The sequence below is a fragment of the Raphanus sativus genome, chromosome 4 (assembly GCF_000801105.2).
Source record: "Raphanus sativus cultivar WK10039 chromosome 4, ASM80110v3, whole genome shotgun sequence".
In the NCBI taxonomy this organism is placed as follows: Eukaryota; Viridiplantae; Streptophyta; class Magnoliopsida; order Brassicales; family Brassicaceae; genus Raphanus; species Raphanus sativus.
In genome coordinates, this window is record NC_079514.1 from 30,747,832 (window position 1) to 30,764,275 (window position 16,444).

At 27.2% G+C, this 16,444-nt stretch overlaps 1 protein-coding gene across 1 annotated transcript; it reads right to left on the bottom strand.

The window, feature by feature from the left end:
- Positions 1-445: 445 nt before the first annotated feature.
- On the bottom strand, positions 446-2,387 carry LOC108849485 (uncharacterized). Its single transcript, XM_018623038.2, is given in 2 exon segments — positions 446-1,666; positions 1,668-2,387. Coding segments are annotated over 2 exon segments (1,452 nt in total). The 5' UTR covers positions 2,196-2,387; the 3' UTR covers positions 446-742.
- Between the last annotated feature and the right edge of the window lie 14,057 nt (positions 2,388-16,444).

The window sequence follows — 16,444 nt, forward strand, 5'->3', positions numbered from 1 at the left end:
TATGGGCAATGGAATGCATGAGGAATTTAAGACAGCTCTCTGTTACATTTGCAACGGATTGTTCTCCGTTGGTGAAGATGGTTTCGGAACCAGAGGAGTGGCCAGCCTTTTGCAAGTTACTTAGAAGATATTATCAACTTGAAGAGAAGTTTCACAAGATCAGAGCTCCTTCATATACCACGAACACAAAATAAAAGGGCGGACAGCTTAGCACACAGTGCAAGGAAACAACCGTCGTTTGTCGTTCATATGGATGCTGAGTTACCAGTTTGCTTTACAGAGTCTATATGAATCTGTAGAGTTGCTGACAAAAAAAAAATAACTATTTCATATATTATTTTTATTTTTTGACAGAAAATATGTATCCTATCCAATGAAGTCCAAAAATTCAAATTCTTAAATGTTGGTTTAAAATTACCCATCTTCAGGACCCACAAGCCCAATATAATATCAAAGCCCATATGTTTATTCAATTTGTTTATAGAAATCACTGCTACAATTATTTGCAAGATCTTTCCCTTCTGCATTTCCAGAATCCTTACAAGTTTACAAATTTTCAACACAATAATTTACACAAAATGTACATTCAAGCCCCTAACCTATTTGAAAAGAACACATCACTGAGTTTCCACTTTATTCATGTAATAATATACACTTATGCCTTATATATACATCACATAGACAGTTCTGTTGTGTGGTGGCATATGTTACTTTTCTTGTTCAAGCACTTAACCCAAGTTAACTACCAAGAACCATCTGAATCAAGAGCAACAACTTCAATTAACTTACTCGAAGCCCATTTCATGGTTGCTTCTGTAATCTTGTTCTCTTCAACAACAATCTTCTTCAAGCGTTGTGACTTGATAACAAAAACCTCCACTTCATCAGCCTGAATCAGTCGACAACTTGCAATGTCTAAACTCCTCAACTTCACACAGCTTTTGTTCAGAGAAACCAATACAGAGCCTGTCAAGTTCTTGCATCCTCTCAAATCCAACTCAACCAAACCACTGCAAGAAGCTAACATCGAAACGACTTCCTTGTCGTATAACCACTCGTTAAACGACAATTCCAGTTTCCTTAACTTCCCCAAATGCTGTCCTAACGTCGCCAACAGACCTGTTTCTCTCTCAACCGCGTCGCAGCTACGCAAAGAAAGCTCTTCAAGACTCGAACTAAAGCTTAAAGCTAAGACCTTTAGACCATGACCAGTCACGAGGTAACAGCTCGTAAGCCTAAGAGTAAATAAAGATTTGAAATTGGCAGCGAGAGAGACGAGATGCTCGTCCATTAAATCCATAGGTAGACGCAAATCTAACGTCTTCAAAGTATCATTGCATCTAGAATTGTTCACGAAATGAACCAAACCGTCTTTGTTCCCACCGTCGTAGATCAACAGAGAGTTAAGAGATTCACAAATCTCTGAAACTTTCAACAGAACCACGTCAGCTATACTCCTACATGTCTTAAGCTCAATCTCCTCAAGATTCTTCAGACACAAACCGAAGAACTCTGTTTCTCCAACGGTTCCACATGATTTCAAACTCAGTTTCTTTAGCTTTCTGCATCTCTTCCACAACCAGGTAACTCCGGTATCGTCTGACTGGATTCCGGTTAACGAAACCGACTCCAAACCCAATTCGACAACATCCGGGTTTGGGTTTGACCCGGTTAAGGAACGTGAAGAGTTTTCTAGATGAGACGTCGACTGATAAGTCCTTGAGAGAAGGAAACGAAGCAACCCAGTGGAAAGAAACGGGTCCCAGCAGCTTGAGAGAGAGAGAAGTGAGAGACAAGGAAGTAGAGAGAGGAAGCAAGGAAGATGGAGAAAGGGGATTGACCAAGAAACAGAGCTTTCGGAGGTTGGAGCAGGAAGAAGAGACGATCGAGATGAGACGATCGTTGAAACTCGATTCCGCAACAGAGGGGAATAGGATCGGAGTTTTGGGGTGGAAGACGAAGCAGAGGGAAGAGAGAGAAGGATGGTTATGGAGGATGGAGGGTAAAAGGGTAATTACTGAGCTGTCGTGAGGGTTGATTCGTAAGGACATGGAAGTCTTCGAGGCTCTGTAGAGATGGAGCCATCGTTTCGAGACGAGAGGAACTGATTCGAAAGTAGGTAACGAAGAAGAAGGCGATGATGGCAATCTCGTAAATATCTCGTGGAGAATCTCATCGAATAGTATTTCCTCCATTTTTTGGTGAATTCGAATTGAACAGAGGAAAAAGAAGAAGAAAGAAGGGTTTTGTTTGAGGTATGGACGTATATGTGTTCCTCTTTCGTGTCGTGGCTTTGGTCTTGTCGGACACTTGTGTTGTTGTTGATTCTTGGGTCACGCAAGAGACACAAAGAGTTGTTAAAATTGAGTTGTGTTTGTGTATGGAAAATGCTCTCTTTTTATAGCTTCAATTTAAATTTAGGTCTGGTTAAATAATAAAAATGTTTATAGCGTAAAGTTTTCTACTCAAGAGAACCGAATGTTACATTCGTTTTAAACTTTACTAGATCTTGATCCGCGCTTTGGAAGCGCAGAATATTTTACGATGAAAAATTTCACTAATAACTTAATAAATATTTTGGTAATTTTTAAAGAGTGTCTATTTGAAATATTTTTGCATTTAAATCCGTGTGTTTTTAAATTCAACCCAATTGTGATTATACAGGTTAGTCTAGAGATCTGATAATTCAATTTAGGTTTTAAAATATTCATATTTAAAAAATCACTAAAACCCGAGACTAACCGATTGAACTGTTGGATGACCGATATGTAATCTAATTTGATTTAAATTGTAATAGTTTCATAATTTATAATCTTATAATCCAAATTTTAAAGTTCATTATTTTACAATTTATGAAATTATGACGTTTCTATAAAATTTTAAAAAGAAAATGATAGATATAAAAACTAAGATTAATTATTGTATTGTTTGGAACCATTGATAGTAGTATAAAAATATATTGTTTGGAAACATTAATAGTAGTATAAAGAAATAAGTATATTGTTTGGAAACATGGATAATAGTATAAAGAAAGAAACATTAGTGATTTAATGTAGTTTTAACTATAAAGTATAAAGTTGTATTTAATTTAAAAACTTATAAAATAAATGTTAGGTCCAACAGAGTGTTTCTGTTTTAATAAGATAGATAGCAGTTCAACGCTCTTAATTATAAGCCTCGGCGTCTATTTGTTTTTTGACTAAGTTCGGTTTTGTTTGATATCCGTCAGAGACAGTTAAAGTCGGTTGTAGAAATACCGAACTAATCCAACAAAACCCAACTTAATCCAAAAACAAATACGCGATTACCTAAAAATCTAAAATTATAAATGGATTGAATTTCGATTTGAAAGTAACCGCATCTTTTGTATAGTCCTCGACTTCTTGGTGGTAAAAAAGGTAACCATATATACACATTATGATTCAAATATCTTCTATATTTAAAAAAGAACTACAAAAAATCTATTGTGTAATGAATATTATGACGATGTTCATATGAAAAGTTTTAAATATATCTGGCTCCATTTTAAGTAAAACTATGTCTACAAACTATTGTAATTTTATATTACACACTAATTATTTTCTTATCTTTTCTTACTTACAACATACTCCCTCTGTTTCTGAATAAATGTCATTTTAGAGTTGTGCACACGGATTAAGAAATCATTAAATTTTGCATATTTTCCATACAAAAACATCATTACCCATGTATCTCAACCAATAGAAAAATAAAATACAGAATAAAATTAATAAATTCTGCATTGAAATTCGAAAACGACACTTATTTTGCAACGAAAAAAAATCTCTACAACGACACTTATTATGAAACGGAGGGAGTATTGTACTAAAGTCATAGTCAAACCATTTCATTAATTATTTATATAATATATTTGATTATTTACATTAATTACAAAAAATATGTATTGTTTTGAAAAATATTAATAATTAATAAAGATATTAGTAATAAATCAGTTTGATTATAAATTTTTAATTTTATTTTTAGTTGTAACAAAATCTATTGAGAAAAATCTAGGGGTGTTCAATCCGGATATCGGTTCGGTTTGGTTTTTTCGGTTTTTTCGGCATTTCTGTTAGTAAAATACAACTACCATTCTAAATCCATATTTACTTCGGTTCGGTTCGGTTTATATACTGTCGGTTTTCGGTTTATTCGGTTTTATACCAAAAAACATAATTCTTTATTTTGTGATCATATTATATGAATTTTAGAGTCATGTTGTCAACACAATCATTTATTAAAAATATTATATGTTTAAATAAAAGAACAAAAAAATAAAAAACGCTTATACCATCTAATAAAATAATAAAATCTAGAATTAAAATCAAAGCTCAAAATTGAATAAAAGTAAACAGCTAAAAACAAACAGAAGCACGAAGCACTAAAGAATTTTTTTCTATTCTTCCATATTTAGCGTTCATCAAATTCATGTTTCTTCGATTAAACACGAATCTCTGTTCATTTATAGATTAAAAAAAGTGTGAATAATTTCTACTAATTGTTGTCCATCAAATTTATAATCTTTATTTCAATTTAGTCAATGCTAAAATAAAGCAAAAAGATCAAAAAAAACTAAAAAAATAAGAAGCATCGGTTGCGATAAATTGTATTTAATTATACTTCAAATGTTTTACAAATCATGACTTCTTTATTAGTATAAAAATATGGTAATAGTTATTAGCAAACAAATTAACTTATGATTTTCATACGTCGTTATAAATATATACATATTTACATGTTTCTATTTTGATCGGTTTTATTCGGTATATTCGGTTTTATCGGTTATATACCAAACCATATCCAAATCCTACGGTTTTTAGAAAATTACATCCATTCGGTTTGTATGGTATATACCAAATCCAAACCACATTGTCTATTTCGGTTTAGTTCGGTTCGGTACGGTTCGGTTTTGCCATATTGAACAGCCCTTGAATAATCTAATAAGATCTTACAAAAAACTTTTTTAATAAAATAATTTATTAACAAGTTTTGTGATTAGTAATATATTATTATTATAAATTAATATTAATTAAAAATAAAAATTATATGTCACATTTAACTCGTAATTAGTAATATAATATTATTAAACATTAAAAATTAAAATTATATGCTGTATTTTATACTAGGACCGGTCCACCATACTGGCGGGATGATAATTTTAAAATAATTTAAGTAGTTAGAGTAAATATTTTTGATTTTTGTTTGATATTTGTTTTTATTTTAAAATGTTTTGTTCTATATTAGCATGAGTCACTATTTTATTGATTGTTATTTTTATTCAATTTCATTCTCGTTATAATTAACTTAATTTTTCCTTACGATTAATAAGATTATTTATTTGAAGTTTGATTCTGTTTTTATTTTAATGGTGTAGAATTATTGATTTATTTGTTTAACTTGAAGTTATTTATTGTATAATAAAACTGTTAAATTTTACTTTGACTTTAGAACCAATAATTTCGTAATGTCTAGGGTCTTAAAACATTATCTTTTGAAGTTTTTTTCTTCAACATCTCCTACAGATATTTTGATTTATTTGTATCATCTATATTTTCCAATATATATATATATATATATATATATATATTATATATATATATATATATATATATATATATATATATATATATATATATATATATATAATAAATTTTGAAAAATGGTCATAATCGTATTTGCATAATATTGTATTTTCTTGAACAAAATAGGTATAAAAAAGTATAACCAATTATGTATTATGATTAAAATTCTATATTATAGTTGTCTTTAGAATTCTTATGATACTGCATGATATGTACTTTAACATTTTTCTTTAAGAAAAAAACAATGCATTTAGTCAAAAAAAAAACAATGCAAGATATGTATGTGAGATTTTTTCTCAGAGAATAAAACAATATAGACACCAAAAGTCATTTGACAAAAAAAACTTGACAAAAAAACTTTCAAACGAACATATAATTTTTATATAATTGAAAGGGAAATGGCATCTTACAATAAATTTACAATTATTTTAATATCATTAAGAATAATATATCTTCATTTGTCTCTATTATGGACTCTTTGATCCCAAAAACTATATCTTTTTATTTTAAATTTTCTTTGATATATATTAAAATAAATATTTCATTGAATTGAATGAATAGCTCGGACAATTTCACAGAGTACAGTCGGAAGCTCATGAGTCACCGTGTTGCCGGTTAAGGACGAACCCAATTTCTTCGGGCCGCACACTCCATCAAAATCTATACCCAAAACACGTCATATAGACGGCCTTGGCCAGCTCCGATTGCACAACGATTAAATTCCACCAGATCTCTGAATAAATGAAACGATGAGTATCACTAGCCTGGACACGTGTCACGCTCACAAGAGCCGACTTTGTGACATGGATCCTATGTGGCTTCACCAGGATAGATAGAACATATTTATATATACCTTTTTAGGATAGAGGAGGAAAGCATACCTTTTTTATACCGCAGATACACCGCCTCTCAGAAGATCACCATATATTGAAGTAGAGATTGTGGCTAAAGGAGTTAAGAACATGTCTAATGAGATGGATCTGTAAGTGGTTTAGTTTCGAGTGATGGAAAGAAAGCCAAAAGACGCGATCGTAAACCCAACGAACCGAATCGTTTAGCAAATCAGTCTCCAAAACGGCAGAGAGAACACAAAGTGTGATGAACCCTAAATCCCGATGAAGGCATATTGAGAGGCCGAGGCTGAATCCTTTGAACATAACATATGGCCCAAACACTAAACGGAGCCCAATCAATTTTAATCTGAGTTTAATGAAACAGTGAGTTTCAAAGACATGGACATGTGTCTATCAAATTGATGACGAGAAGAGAGTGAATCTCTTCTTCATAGTAATATAGATAGATAGATATTTTATAGTTGTAATCTATATTATATTAAAATTTAAATGCTATATGAAATAAATATAACACAATTATTATTATTATAATTTTGACAACAATAATTAAAATATGAAATGAGTTCTACAGGCTCAGAAAACCAAACCAGAGGGTTAGAGTCAAAGTAGAACACAGCTGAAGGGGAACTTTTCTCACCTCGTGCAAGCTTATCTGCCACTAAATTGATTGCCCTTGGTATAAGCTTAATTTTGAAGGTAAAAAAGAAAATGTTACTTCCATGTATATTGAAAAATGAGGTCATTCTTCGAGTGAGAACACCATCTTCACCAATTGAGAACAGTCTATTGCGAAAACTACGTCTGAAAAATTTATGGTATTATGCACTCCATAGGTCATATCAAAGCCTCACATTATACATGTAAAACTGATAGACTTCTGCGGAAATTCATCGCCCCCATTATCTTTTCCTCTGATACTGTTTATTTACAAAAACAACCATGCCTTAAGTATTTTTTTTTTGCTAAGAATGCTAATATCATATAAATGATGTTCAGATTTACAAAAAGTTAATCTAAAAGTACTCTACCTTGGTAAAAAGAAGGAAAAAACAATAGAGCAATGAGTAAGAACCTAATAGATTAGATAATCCAACTTGACAACAGAGAATCAAATTTCTTCATATCCCTCCTTGCCATGATTGTAATCTTCACGCACTGTCTTGTTCCTTCCACACACCATCTATAAAACAAATTCTTGAAAGACCTAAGGACTGCCAATCAAAAACCGGAGGAACCACTTTTTTGTTCGGTGGAATAGCAAGTTGAGCTTCTGACCACACCTCACCTTCCACTTCTGCTGCCCGAAGAATTTTCTGAGGATTCCCATCTATATTTTTATAGATTTTATCATTTATGTTCTTTCAGATATACCACAAAATCCACGGGAAATAACTGAAATCATACTCTGTAGGAAGTCTCGAGAAAAGACAATTCATATTAGTAAACACCAAAGGAGTAGGTAAATTCCTTGGGCGAATTTTTGATAAAGCCCAAGTTTGCAAAGCTAGAGGGCATTCAGAGAGAATATGATTAACTGATTCTTCCTCTGCTCTATAAATACTACAACGAGTTTCGCACTCAATACCATGTGCCTGTAAATTTTTCGCAACCCCTATAGTACATGGAATAACTTGTCAAACAAAATGTCTCAGTTTTGGTGAACATTTGAGCTTCCAGGTAAAGGCCGACAAAGGTTTTGTATCTGGACCGAAGGAAGCCATCCCTTGGACCTTATCTGGATAAAGTGTTTCAATCTTATAGCATGATTTAACAGTATACTTTCCTGTCTCAGTAAACATCCAGCCATAGGAATCTGGCCTAGAATTCTGACTTTTAACTAGACCTCTAATAATTTTCACATCATCTGGGTGTATATATGCATTAATTAGATCCACAGTTCATGCCAAAGTAATCGGATCGATAAGATGATCCATCTTTAAATAAATATTTAAGAATTGGGGTTGCATTTTTGGGGTTGCATTTCATTTCCATGCTGAAATGGATTTTCCGTTCCCTTCTGAAAAAAGTAGCTTACCTTTTCTCCAAACTTAGATCGCATGTCTACAATTACGAATCTTATTCACTATACCCTTTTGGCCTTTTCTTTCTACACCCCGTTGCATCCACCACCTCGTTCAATTGACTCCATTAACGTATCTTCTCTGATCCATCATTTTTTATTAAACTAACCAATCTACCAACTTTTACCAATTGGTTAATCTTATTTTTTTCAAATTACTTTCATTTAAATAAATAAATATAACTCACTGTTAAAATGGGGCTAAATTCATAAATCATGTAATATTTTTACACAAAAAAATAAATTGTTAACATATTTTTTCAACACACAAAAATATTTTTTCTAAAAATATTTATTATTTTTTAAAAAAATAACAACAATATATTATCTAAAATAATTATATATTATATAAACAACCTATAATTCATGTGTTATTTAAAATATATGCTATTAGAAAACTTTGTCATTAAAATATTAATAAAAATATTTTTTTAGCAAATATATTATACTTTAAAATTATAAAAATTGTTAAAAATAGAAAATTACCAAAAGTTTAATTTCTTTTATAAAATAATGCATTAGTTTAGAAATAAAAATATAAAAAGTCATATAATCTTCCAAACTCAAAAATAGTTGTATAATTTTCTAAATTTCTCTTCATTTAATTCAAATGTACTTTTTAAAATATATATTCAAACTGATAATGATAACATTCCAAATTTTACACAACATAAAATAATAGTTGCTAAAGTATAAGTTTTGGAAATGCTACACGAAAAATAAATTATATGGTAAGAACTAAAATAGTATAATATTTTGAAATATTAATTTAATAACAAAAAAATCAGAAAACTTAATACAATGAGATTGAAAAAGCATTACATACCGATAAAATTTACTAAAATAATATTATAGATACTACTTTGCATAAAATTTACTAAAATAATAAGATGAACTACTTAAAGAGAATAATGTATTTTCTTATAAAATCATGCAATATACTAAAATAATAGATGCTAAAGTATATTATCAAATAAAATTCAAAAACATAAAGTATCCTAATAAATTTCATTTCTATAGTATAAATAAATAAAATTTAAAAATATATTGTATGCAAACTATAGAAATTAAAGAAACACATATTGAGTACATGATTCTATATTTCATTATTTTAGATTATGAATTTATTGTATCTAACTCGAAAATATATTGGTATTTGATAATAATTAATAACAAAGTTTTATTCATACAATAAATTATATATATTAATAATGTCGAATAAGTAATTTGAAACAATTAAATTAGATTATAGAGTTATATGATATAATACTAAAATATAAATCATATATTTAAAATGTTTACAGTAATATCTATGTTATACACTTATAAAATGAAAAAATGCATGCATGGATGTGCAGGTAAAACTTTAGTTTTATAAATTAATTTAAACACCCTAAATTTATTTTAGAAAATCAAAATTGATACATATATATATTCTTTGTAGTTTTTTATATCTATCTGAATATCGGGCTCAATACTAATCAATAAAATTATATGCAGAGTTATTTTTGTATTCCAGTTCTCATGTTAAAATTTATACCAGCTAAGGTCAATTGCATTCTTAATAAATAGTGTAACTATATAATATGTTTTAAAATAATTTTATATTAATAATTTTAAATTTATTTATCAAATTAATATCAAATGATTCATGTTACTGTGTTGGTATTCGGAAATAATATTTTAATTATTAAAATGCAAATTTAATACTAATCAAACAAAAAATAATGAATGTGGTTTTTACAGAGTTTTTTCGGAACGTTTATAATTCGTAAGTGATTACAAAAGATTAACGCAATATGACAAGTAAATATATTTTGATGCAATATTGTCATATATATATAATTTGATGTTCAATTTGATTTTTTTTAAAAGCATAAAAAATAATTTATCATAATCAATAAGTATATGTAATATGATTATGCATGCTACAGGCAAAACACCTATCTAGTGATTTTTATTTATTTATTTGAGCTCTCACCTTAAAGATTAAAATGATTAAAATCGTTGGTATTTTTAATAAATAATTATATTTTAATAATTATTTATCATATTTATTATTTACAAAATCTGACAAAAAATCATTTAGAAAATAATATTTTGTTTGAGAAAATAATAATAACTTTGTTACAAATAATGTTTAGATTTTATTATCTCATTGAGACATAGTTATCTACATATTGTTAAAATTTGTAGGGAATTTTCAAAAATACCATTTTCAAGGTACCATTATTCATTTGTAATACAAGCTTGGTTTTTGAATGCTTGTCATTCCAACTTTATTAGAGTTGTTACAACTTACAAAGGAACATAGGAAGTCTAAGAAGTGGCTGTTTACATCGGGGAAAATATGAGCCATCTATTGAACATATCTTTTTAAAAATTTAGGGTTTGAACATGTATCTTTAAAAATGAATAAGATTGCCAAAATGGAATAGAAAAACAATTACATTGTTCATTTGTCATGAATTTCTTTTTGATCCGTTTTAAATTCAGATACCTCTGACCAACTTTAAAAAGTCATATCATTTATTTTAAAAATCAGAAAATATAAAAAAATTACAAAAATGTACATAAACAAGAATCAATCATATGAAAAATAATTTAGTTGACCAAATATTAATGAAACACATTTTCATTTTTCGATCTATAGAGAACAGAAAACAAAATCTACTATTTACAAACATGTAGATTGTAGTTTCGGTTAACTACGTAGATATCTGCTGTTTGTAGACCCTGAAATTTACCTAGTTGTAATCATTCTCCACCACAGAATGAACTACTTACGATTTTCTTTAAGGCCCGAACTAAGTAAAATTCATTTACTAATGTTTCCTATATATCTACTGACACATAATAAATAAATCTGCCTATGTACCAATATTTACGAAGATAATATTTTGTTTTCTACTTGAATAATATATCTTATTACAGACAGATTACACAGTCTACCATTATATCTACAATCTATGAGCAGCAGAATGTATGTTCTGCCAAATTCGTAATGTAAATATTCTCTAAAATCTCTTCAAAATCTGTTAAAAGAATATATTCTAAATCTTTATTTTCCCAAATTTTCGTGTTTCCTAAAGTATTTAAAATAAATGTGATCATAAATCGATTTTGCCATTTTTCTTTATTTTCTATTTTTAACTTTTAACCTTTTAATAATTAAATTAACAAAAATAATTTTGAACTTAGATTAGGGATTTAATCAGGTTTAGAGAAAAAAAAATATTAAATGGACAACTTATTCCTCAAATTATGGCACAGGGACAATATCTCATGGTTTGAACATGTTTTTTCAAGTCCTAGCCTTTTGTTGGAAACTCAATTATGCAGAAACATTTATTGAGTAAATATACTTAATAAAAAAAAGTTTGTGAGAGATTAGTTGTGATTGTGGATACTCTAAAAACCCAAAATTTAGTTCAGAGCCATATATATCAACTAATCAAACGTTCATTTCTTTAGAAAATATACAGCAAAAAATATCTAGAAAGTTAAAAATTATCTGTAGTGTTTTATTTTCAGAGCAAACATTTAGTGCTTGACAAAGTTACAACAAATAAATCTACATACTAAATTCTAAAGCCAAAAACATAAAAGTAGAACCCATTTCAATAACTCCCTATCTAGAATAATAGTAGGTATTGGATTGTGTTGTTATCCAAAAATACATCATAAGTTTTTAAAATTGAAAATATAATCAAGTGAAAAGGAAATTAAATTATAACGTTAAAATTTTGAGATTAAAGTCACTGTTATCTTTAATGAATAATCAGATCCAATCACTAAATAATCCCCTAGACTATATTTGCGAAGTGATTTGCCACATGTCCTCTCTATAATCGATTTCACAAAATAAATATGACATGGCTACTGAAATTGATGACATGGCTTCCGAAAAAATATGACATGGATAATTTCATTTAATATTGATTTATATTTTTGGCAAACTTATTAGAATATGGTAATAATTCATTTATTATATTTAATATTGATATTTCTTTTTGTTAATTTTTTAAATATGGTAATAGCTCATACATCATCTATAAAATAAATATATTCATATATCACATTTTAAATTTCGAAATATTATTATTTTGTATAATTATACAATTTGTATTACTAAAACTTTCAAAAATTTCTACAATTTTTTTTTAAAATATCTAATCGTAAGATCATTAGTTTCTTATATATCTACAAAATTTATAAATATTTTTCAGGCTAATTTTTTTGATAATTATACAATTTTATATCATTTTATTAGTTTTATACAAATTGAATTAATATATATTTGCCACATGTCCTCTCTATAATCGATTTCACAAAATAAATATGACATGGCTACTGAAATTGATGACACGGCTTCCGAAAAAATATGACATGGATAATTTCATTTAATATTGATTTATATTTTTGGCAAACTTATTAGAATATGGTAATAATTCATTTATTATATTTAATATTGATATTTCTTTTGTTAATTTTTAAAATATGGTAATAGCTCATACATCATCTATAAAATAAATATATTCATATATCACATTTTAAATTTCGAAATATTATTATTTTGTATAATTATACAATTTGTATTACTAAAACTTTCAAAAATTTCTACAATTTTTTTTTTAAAATATCTAATCGTAAGATCATTAATTTCTTATATATCTACAAAATTTATAAATAATTTTCAGGCTAATTTTTTTTGATAATTATACAATTTTATATCATTTTATTAGGTTTATACAAATTGAATTAATATATATCAAATTTATATTAAATATTAGTAAGAAAATAGTGAAATCTATAATATTTAATAAAAAAATTAAATATAAGTTAGATTTAAAAATTTCTTACTGCACATGGTGCAGGAAAACACCTAGTTAACCTTAAATGAATGTAATACACCCAAAATTTAAAACGGATAACACATCCAAATTTTAAATTGATAATACATATACTAATAATGTTTGTATATATATGCCAAATTTAAATTTTTATTTCGAAATTTAAGTTTTTTTCAATTTAGTTCTTCCGTTCACAAATATTTTCCTAAGATCTACTTAATCAATCTAGCAAGAATAAACTTGTTACGCAAAAAAAAAAAGAAGAATGAACTTGTTTGCTTGTGGCAAAATTCTAACTTCTGAAATACATAAAATTTACTTAACTATAACTTATTCTGAGAAGAATTTTTTATTTTATTTTTTGCTTATCGAGAACTTATAACTTCTGAAACAAATTATAACTTATCTTATTCAGTTTTAGAAAATTAGGTGAGGGACGTTAAGTAAGGTGTAGGTGATTTTGCGTTGAGTTGTCGTTAAAGAAAAACAAAGCGACCTTTCTTAATTACGTTATTAGCGCGTGCGTGTATATGCATGTAAGGCGCGTGTGAGAAAAATTACGCTCAACTATTATAAGCTTTCAAAAAGTAACGAAAGTGACTCTTGCGTTGAAAAAGAGAAAATTACCAAAAAAAAACAAAAAAATTAGGTTGTTTTTTTCGGTATAAAATCATTTTTAACTATTTTTTCTTTTTAATCCTTTGTATTTCTAAAAACTAATAAAATAAATAATTTTATGAATCAAAAAATTACTAGATATAAAGAATTAATAAAACCTTCATATACACAAGCTGGTAACTTTTTTATGTTCAAAAACTTGATAAATAAAATTTTTAAAATACGTTCCACTAGAATGCGTATTCTACGAAAAATTGTATAGTAGAAAACGATTTCTAAAATAAACACATTCATCTACTCTTTTAGAACGTCTATTCTACTATTTACTAAATTTTTAAATAAGAAGAATGCGCATTCTACTAATCGTAAAGGTATCTACTTTTCTTCCGAATGCATCTTCTACTTTTATAAAGTATTCCAAATTTTGGGCAATGTGTTTTCTACAATTTAATCTTACGCCTACTCAAAATAGAAAGTGTATTCAAGATTTTTATCATTCTTATAAACTTTTAGAAGACGCCTACTACGGATAAGAATACCTGATTTTTTGCAAAAATTAATGAAATTTCAGTTAAGAAAATATTTAAAAAATCTCCTAAAAATATTCTAACTTCCTAAAACGTGTTATGGTCGATTTTACTTGTGAAAAAAAAGATTTTGCATTTTTTTCTTCATAAATTTTATGATATCTCCATACTTTATCTTGTGATTTTCACAAACTCTTTTTTGTAAATTACAAACGTTTTAAGCTTTTTATAAAAAAGACTTTGTAAACATTTTTTATAAAATTCATTTCATTTTTTTACTAAAATTTTTTTGTAAATTTTTATTTTTATTATTATAAAGTTTACAAAGTTTATTTTTATTAAACTTTTATTAAAAAATTAAAATGTTTTTTATTAAAAAGTTTTTTAAAACCAATTTTGTAAATTATTTTTTTTTATTTTATAAATTTTACGAATTTCATTTTTATTAAAATATTCTTTAAAGGTTTTATTTTTGTTTTCCCTTTTTAAAATGTTTTTAGTTAAATTTCAAAAAAAACAATTAATTTAATGTGTTTAATTAGATTAATCAAGGGTTATTTTGAGATTATGAAAAAAATTATACTAAAGAAACAACTAAATGATGATTTTATACTATAGGAACAATCATGCTGAATTTTTGTTTTGGTAATTTTCCCTTGAAAAGAAAGTGACTCGATACTTCTTTACTTTTTAAATGTTCGCTAAGCCCTCCCAATTTATCTGATAGATTTAGGGGGGTTATTGGGAATAGTATTTTTATAGAGTTGGTTGATTCTAAAAATCGAGAATTGTTTTTTCAAATTTGTAAAAATTTCTAAAAAGTTTTTCGTATTTTAAATATTTATGAAAACAATCTGGTTTAAGGATTTTAAGAATCTAAAGAAAATATGCAAGATTCTTGAAATTTCGTTTTATAAGTAAAATGATGTAAAATTCAATTTCCAATAACACTAGATTTGATAGAAATTTAGAATCATTAAAAACCAAACTTTAGGAATAACAAGAGATTTTGTAAGGTATTAAACGATCATCAAACCAACAACACTAGATTTTATTAGTATTCTTAGAATCGACCAACCAATAACAATAGAATTTGAGAATTTTTAAAATCACTACAAATTCATATCCACTAACACCCCTTATTACGAAACCTTGTTAACCGAGAACTCGGTGACATAGAGGAAAAAGCAGTGTTTTGAATCCCGACCCGGATCCGTGGTTAAACCGGTAAATCCGATGATCCAATATAACTCTGGTTTGTGTTTTGTAAAAAATCCAAAATTTAAAAACCCACAAAAATTCGCAAAAAATCCACCAAAATCCGAAATCCGGTATCGGTTGAACCACTAGTTGAACCAATATATAATTTTACATTTTAAAGCTTTTAGTTATGTATTTAGATTCTGTATTATATTCTAAATTTCTAATTAAAAAGTTAGGTTTCTTTCATTTTTTTGCCAAAATTAATTAATGTTATTTGGTGTTAGTTTATTTTGTTATTGACAATTTATTGCAATGATGTTTTACTTTTGGTTTATTTTGGTTTTGAAAGTTTAATTATTATTCACATTAAACATAAATATTTATGAATTATAATTTTTATTTTTTAGATGTCATAATTCTTAACTAGTTACATTTCTTGTTAAGTAGTCTAAATTATTTTTGATATTTTGTATATCAAATGAAAATAAAAATATAAAAAAACAAAGTTAAAGTATTTTCTAAATGTTTATTGAACATATATATATATATATACTAAACTATTATTTTATGTTTAATAAACATTTAGAAAATATAAACTTTAGTTTCTATATTTTTATTTTAGTAGTTAATATATTATTATATAATAAGATTAATTTATTGTTAATCTGATGTGGTTCACCGGCGGTCGACTCAATAATCCAATAATTCG